This window comes from Nanorana parkeri, unplaced genomic scaffold (assembly GCF_000935625.1).
Source record: "Nanorana parkeri isolate BGI_ZX_2015 unplaced genomic scaffold, ASM93562v1 scaffold129, whole genome shotgun sequence".
NCBI classification, from domain to species: domain Eukaryota; kingdom Metazoa; phylum Chordata; class Amphibia; order Anura; family Dicroglossidae; genus Nanorana; species Nanorana parkeri.
Genome location: NW_017306397.1, coordinates 2,066,743 through 2,074,659, shown reverse-complemented (window position 1 = coordinate 2,074,659; position 7,917 = coordinate 2,066,743). Strand labels below are relative to the sequence as shown.

General features: G+C 45.0%; 1 protein-coding gene across 1 annotated transcript in view; it reads left to right on the top strand.

Moving 5' to 3' along the window:
* The first annotated feature begins 464 nt into the window (after nt 1–464).
* SEC62 (SEC62 homolog, preprotein translocation factor) overlaps nt 465–7,917 on the top strand; it is a 36,616-nt gene continuing 29,163 nt past the window's right edge. Inside the window, exon 1 of the mRNA XM_018553758.1 lies at nt 465–558. Within this exon, the coding sequence (XP_018409260.1) occupies nt 523–558 (36 nt within the window). The 5' untranslated portion in view covers nt 465–522. The remainder of the gene's footprint in view (nt 559–7,917) is intronic.

The following is a 7,917-nucleotide window of genomic DNA, read 5'->3' as shown; positions in this document are numbered from 1 at the left end:
GAGAGAGGGCACCTCCCTGAAATGAGAGGGACACCTCCATTGTATATTGTAAAGTGCTGCGCAGACTGTTGGCGCTATATTATTCCTGTATAATAATAATAACGCCCCTGAAGTTCACCACATACATAATCTGATTGTACAATTCCCTTTACATCTACCAACAAGTATGTAGTACAAGGGTCTAGCTCATAGTTTTGTACAGACATTCTACTGTCAAATTGTAACATGTAAGGTGACCCAGTGCAGCAAGTATGATGGTGGGAGGCTGTTCCTGTGAATGTACTGTGTACAGCACGTATGAAGGCAGGGAACGGGTTGGTCGTCCCTGAGGATGCACTGTGTGCACCAGGTATGAAGACGGGGTGTCTGTCCGTAAAAATGTACTGTGTGCAGCACTAAGGGAGCTCGCCGTCCTATTTCACATGGGATTCCCACATCCAGCGGCGCGCAGTGTACCCGCACGTGGCCGCGCACGCTTCCTAGCCCCGCCTTCTCCACGTCACCAGACAGGCCGGCGCAGACATGGCGGAGCGGAGAAGACACAAGAAGAGGATCCAGGTAAGTGAGATGCTGCGGACTAGTTCAGTCCTCCGGGACAGTCGGCACAGGGGTCCTGGTATGGGCAGAAGGGGTACGTGTTCGGGGGTGGCCCAGGACATGTACAGTTATGTATGGGGGGGGGGGCCCCCCCCCCCCCCCCCATGACTATGGCGGATCGAGGCCCGGCGGCTCCTGGGATGTGCTGCCAGCCGTGTGTGGAGGATGGAGCTTTGTGCTGATTGCTGGTTCCTCTGGGTATATACAAGTGATGATGTGTCTATGGAGGACCAGTGATGTGCCCAGCTGTGTCCTGACCACTTCCTGCCACATCTGGAGTCCTGACTGTGTTCTGTGTACAGGACATGAGATGCTAGGGATCACATCTGTTACTACATGCATACAGATCTGTGCTCTGGAGGTCTCCAGATAACCCTCCTATATGTACAGCAATATAACATGCACCGTGTTAAAACTTTACTTTGTAGTTTTGGATGGAGTAGAGAAGAGTTAAAGCCCTGCCAGCCATACAGCCGTCATTCACCTGTATGATACGCAGTGCAGCGGCCAGGAGTCTCCAAATCATTGTGCAGTGTAGAGAAATTAATCTTCATTGGAATGACATCTCTGTAAGACAACCACAGCTTCAGCCAAACTCAGCCAAAAAAGTACCATTGTGAGCGGTCCGTTCTACATGTGAGACGAGGCGGATGGTATGATAAGTGTGACACCATCATCACAGGAATGAGTGTGGAGCTGTTGTATTGCTCATCCACAAATCCGCACATGTGTAGATTTGTGAAAGAGGAATACACCTGCTCCACACTCATTCCTGTGATGATGAGGCTCAACATACCATCCGACCATGCTTATGTGCGGTGCTATTCCTCTCATCCACGAATCCACACATGTGCGGTGCTATTCCTCTCATCCACCAATCCACACATGTGCGGTGCTATTGCACGAATCCACACACGTGCAGTGCTATTCCACAAATCCACACATGTGCAGTGCTATTCCTCTCATCTATGAACCCACACATGTGCGGTTCTATTCCTCTCATCCACGAATCCACACATGTGCGGTTCTATTCCTCTCATCCACGAATCCACACATGTGAGGTTCTATTCCTCTCATCCACCAATCCACACATGTGCGGTTCTATTCCTCTCATCCACGAATCCACACATGTGCGGTTCTATTCCTCTCATCCACGAATCCACACATGTGCGGTTCTATTCCTCTCATCCATGAATCCACACTTGTGAGGTTCTATTCCTCTCATCCACGAATCCACACATGTGCGGTTCTATTCCTCTCATCCACGAATCCACACATGTGCGGTTCTATTCCTCTCATCCACGAATCCACACATGTGCGGTTCTATTCCTCTCATCCACGAATCCACACATGTGCGGTGCTATTCCTCTCTTTCACAAATTCACACTTGTGCTGCGCTATTCCTCTCATCCACGAATCCACACATGTGCAGTGGTATTCCTCTCATCTATGAATCCATACATGTGCGGTGCTATTCCACTCATCCTCACATGTGCGGCGCTATTCCTCTCATCCACGAATCCACACTTGTGCGGCGCTATTCCTCTCATCTATGAATCCACACATGTGCAGTGCTATTCCTCTCATCCACGAATCCACACATGTGCGGTGCTATTCCTCTCATCCACCAATCCACACATGTGCAGTGCCATTTCTCTCATCCACCAATCCACACATGTGCGGTGCTATTCCTTATATCCACACATGTGCGGGGCTATTCCTCTCATCCACCAATTCACACACGTGCGGGGCTATTCCTCATATCCACACACGTGCAGTGCTATTCCTCTCATCCACCAATCCACACATGTGCGGTGCTATTCCTCATATCCACACATGTGAGGTGCTATTCCTCTCATCCACCAATCCACACATGTGTGGTGCTATTCCTCATATCCACACACGTGCAGTGCTATTCATCTCATCCACCAATCCACACATGCGCAATGCTATTCCTCTCATCCACCAATCCACACATGTGCGGGGCTATTCCTCTCATCCACCAATCAACACATGGGCGGTGCTATTCCTCATTTCCACACATGTGCGGCGCTATTCTGCTCATCCACAAATCCACACATGTGCGGTGCTATTCCGCTCATCCACGAATCCACACACGTGCAGTGCTATTCCTCTCATCCACCAATCCACACATGGGCGGTGCTATTCCTTTCATCCACCAATCCACACATGTGCGGTGCTATTCCTCTCCCATATGTGCGGTGCTATTCTGCTCATCCACAAATCCACACGTGTGATGCTATTCCTCTCATCCACACATGTGCAGTGCTATTCTGCTCATCCACAAATCCACACATGTGCGGTGCTATTCCTCATATCCACACATGTGCGGCGCTATTCTGCTCATCCACAAATCCACACATGTGCGGTGCTATTCCTCATATCCACACATGTTCAGTGCTATTCCTCTCATCCACCAATCCACACATGTGCGGGGCTATTCCTCTCATCCACCAATCCACACATGTGCGGGGCTATTCCTCATATCCACACATGTTCAGTGCTATTCCTCTCATCCACCAATCCACACATGTGCGGGGCTATTCCTCTCATCCACCAATCCACACATGTGCGGGGCTATTCCTCATATCCACACACGTGCAGTGCTATTCCTCTCATCCACCAATCCACACATGTGCGGTGCTATTCCTCATATCCACACATGTGAGGTGCTATTCCTCTCATCCACCAATCCACACATGTGCGGTGCTATTCCTCATATCCACCAATCCACACACGTGCAGTGCTATTCCTCTCATCCACCAATCCACACATGTGCGGGGCTATTCCTCTCATCCACCAATCCACACATGTGCGGTGCTATTCCTCTCATCCACCAATCCACACATGGGCGGTGCTATTCCTCATATCCACACATGTGCGGTGCTATTCCTCTCATCCACCAATCCACACATGTGCGGTGCTATTCCTCTCATCCACCAATCCACACATGTGCGGTGCTATTCCTCTCATCCACCAATCCACACATGTGCGGTGCTATTCCTCTCATCCACCAATCCACACATGTGCGGTGCTATTCCTCTCATCCACCAATCCACACATGGGCGGTGCTATTCCTCTCATCCACCAATCCACACATGGGCGGTGCTATTCCTCTCATCCACCAATCCACACATGTTCAGTGCTATTCCTCTCATCCACCAATCCACACATGTTCAGTGCTATTCCTCTCATCCACCAATCCACACATGTGCGGTGCTATTCCTCTCCCATATGTGCGGTGCTATTCTGCTCATCCACATCCAATGTCTTGCTGACATTGATTTCAGGGCTTGTATTCTTGAGTCATAAGACATATGGAGTAGCAAGTATGTGTTAGCACCCTGTGATTTCCAGTACGACCAGCTGTGTAGACACGAGCCTGCGCTCCCGGCTTCCCCCTGTATGTGATACGTGTGTGCACTTGTTATAAAATGTCTTTACAAAGAGCTTAGATTTCAGAAGGCTTTGTCTGTAGAACATGGAACTGCACGATGTCCGGCGCTGGTGACAGAATAGTTAGTGCCATAGGATTTTTATTTTTGGTATGACTTGGAGATAGTTTACTTTCAACACAGCTCTAATGACCAATCCAAATATTCTTTGTTGGCCTGTCTGATATGTGAGCTGATGAATGCTTAAAGCCAAAGAGCAAAGAACTATTTACTAGGGGACTCAAATAAAGCTGTTTTACTTACCTGATCCCGGCTCCCGCAGTGCTCAGCGTTCAGCTCTCCCCCTCCTTTCCGGATGTTGAAATGTCAATGGACCTTCATAAGATGTGATAACGTCGGTGATCTCTAGACCACCGGAGCGAAGGGGAAAACGATAACTGGATTCAGAGATCCAGAGGCTCATTTACTAAAGGAGGATAGAATATTCCCTTCGGAAGGTTAATCCATGTTCACTTAAATTATCCAATGATGTGAAAAGCAAATTCCCATTTGTTCTTTTTATCTGCATATGATTGGTTAGTTAAAGTTAACACCACTGCAATTTATTAAGTGATGTTTCCCAACTCCTTTAGTGGACCTTTACCCTCTTTCACTAAAAATCAGCATTGCTCTGCATCATCTTACATCTTACATTCATTAATTAACCGCTTGCTGACCAGGTGTTTTACACCCCCTTCCTGTCCAGGCCATTTTTCAGTATTTAGCGCTGCGGTAGTTTGACATTTATTCCGTCATGCAACGCTGTACTGAAATAAATTTTATACCATTTCTGGGGGACAGATAAACCTTTCTTTTGGTGGTATTTAATCACCACTGGGGGTTTTATTTTTTACTATATTAAGGGAAAATTACTGAAAATTTTGAAAAAGAAAAGTTTTTTTTACATTATGTTAGGAAACAATTATTATTACCCAATTTTTTGGTAAAATATAAAAGACGGGGGTCACGTCGGGTAAATAGACACCAAACATGTCAAGCCTTAAAATTGCGCGAAATCGCAAAAAACAACTATACCCAAAATTGACCATAGGCGACGCTTTAAACATTTTTACCGCTCATCACTTTGGTGTTATCAGTGATTAATGGCCCTAATTATTGCCCTCACTCTGACGTTCGCGGCGATATGTAACGTGCGGCGCAACGGGTGCAATCGTCATTTTTGCACGTATGCGCACCCGACGAATGTTTGCACGCGTGTATGTATGGGTGGGGACATTTTTTGTGGGTTTTTTTTTTTATTCTTTTCCATGTGTGACTTAATTTATTTTTTTCTCAACTTGAATCTTTTTTTCCTATTTTTTTTTTCCACTTAACTTTATTGTTATCACATAGGGGGCTAAGAAACTCCCCTATGTGATAGCTAAGAGGATGTGACAGGTCCTCTTCATGAGACACCAGCAGAGGGGGAGCGAACAGACCGGCACCTTATACAAGTGATCTGCCGGCTCTATAGCCGACGGATCACTTGTATGTAAACAAGCATTGCTGCCTGTTTTTTAAATTTGGGCAGTTTCCCGCTTGCGAGTGGGCGGGGCCAACAGGACGTCTTTTGCCAGCCTGTTACATCCTGGAAGCTTAAGCACAACGGCCGGGAGGCGGTTAAACAAACATTTTTCTTTTACTTACAATTATTGTTTTACTACTGATCATACAGGCCATGCCTAAGCATTGCATTCTGGGAAGGTTACATGAGCAGAGCATTGCTGAGAAATCTCCCTTGTAATCTCATAAGATCTCAGGGATCTCATTTTCCTCCCCACACATGATGTGCATAGTCCCGTGTCCTAGTCACATGTGTCAGAGTTCCAGGAAGTAAAGAGAGATGGATTCATGTGCGTTAGTAAAAATGGCCACTGTGATAATGAAAAGCAAAAGAAAAATAAGGTATGCAGAGCATAAAAAGACGGCCATTATCTAGAAGTATGTGTTTGTAGATTATTATTATTATTATTATTACTAAATATTCCTAAAGTTCCTGTTTAACCCCCTTGGCTGCTAAGGTTATGTCATCCTTAACTTTTCCTAGAGAAGCCTCTCCACCTCCAGAGCCTCTGTATTGGCCCTTCAAAGTGATCCTGTGCCCAGACATGCTCATCTGGTTTACAAGTGATCATGAAATCTGCCAGCACAGACAGTGTTAAATATTTGAAACAAAACTCCCCCGGCCCCCCTCAAGCCAGTGAGAACTAAGCAGGATTTTTCAGTCCTGGAATCAGGAAACAATAAACATCTAAAAGTAAGCTGCAATTTTTCTTTAAGGTCTGCAATGTGATTGGGAACAAGTAACAAATATAAAATAGGTGTTATCTCAGTTTGGCTGCAAAAGTGGAAATACACTTTGCCTTGCTGCGTTTGTGGAGAGACAAACAGCTTATTAGCACACACACAGGGGTGGCTCCATGGGACCCTGCAAGGGAAAGGAGCCACCCTAAGACAGGAAATCTCAGGGCCAATGCTCTTTATTTAGCATTTGAAAAAGCTTAAAACCTTTTCACTTTAATTTGAATGCATTTTTCTCCTCAAAATTTGGGTTTGAGAAAGAGTTACCCAAATATCTTGTGACATAAATCGCAACTGCCACCATTTTCTTCTCTTGGGTATCTGCTTTCAGAAAATATATCATTCTGGGGGTTTTAACTAATCTTCAGGCCTACAATGGGTGTTTGGTAAATGTAAATAGTGTAATGTCCGTAGTTTGGGAACAGATGACCTCATGGACCAGCAGGAAAGTACAATAAGGGGTGGGGGAAGTTTAGATCTGTACGGTATATCATTACTTCTGTGATCTCATTGATCAGTTTGATGTTTTTCCCTCAGCTTATATCTGCTCATGTATTTTCTCATCAGAAGATTGGTTTTCTGCCGATACCAATTAAAGATACTTTTTCTTAAAGGGACAGGTGACTTTAAATGATCCATAGTACAACTACATGTTATGTACTATGGATCATGATTTAACGTATTCATGTTAGCAGGGGAGAATTGTAAATCTCTTGTTCAGTGCATTCTATATGTAGTATATAGTACATGTACCTATAGAGTGCCTGCAACAATAGATTTACAATGATCCTCTGCTAACATGAATGGGTTAAATGATCCATAGTACAGAGCTACATACAGATCATTTAATCTATTCATGTTAGCAGAGTATAATTGTAATGTATTGTCTGCACTGTATTAGCAGTGTGTACTCTATATATAGTACATATAGAGTATATACTGCTAATACAGTACTACATATAGAGTACACTACAGCAATAGAGTTTTTCAATTATCCCCTATTCCCCTGCTAACATGATTAGGTTAAATCATGATCCATAGTACAACTACATGTTATGTATGTAGTATACTATAGATCATGATTTAACCTAATACTCTATATAAAGAAGTAAATGTACACTTGCAATCAGAATATAAATACAATACTGGCAAAGTGGCAAAAACTACACCACTTGCCATCTCAGCAGCACAGGTCTTTACTTTCTGGTGCCTGTTCAATGGAGCCTGCCTTATCCGCAGCTAGACCTCACTCTGTTCTCTCCTCCATCCCACCTGTATCTCCGCCATCCTGTATAATCTCCTTCTCGGAGGGCTCATCAGATCCCTGTCTCCCCCCCTCATGATATCATTTCCGATTCTTCTAATATATCTATTCAGCTCTCCATTATCTCCCTCTCATACACAGCCGTCCTCTCCCACCATCCCCTAGGTTACCTCCCATACACTAGAGGCCAATCTGAACTTAACTAAGGCTCTGGCAGGTAACGGCCATTTTGGGTAGGACAGAATGTACTCCAAGTAAATGGAGATTTCCCAGACACTAGAGAACAAACTTTCCTGTAGG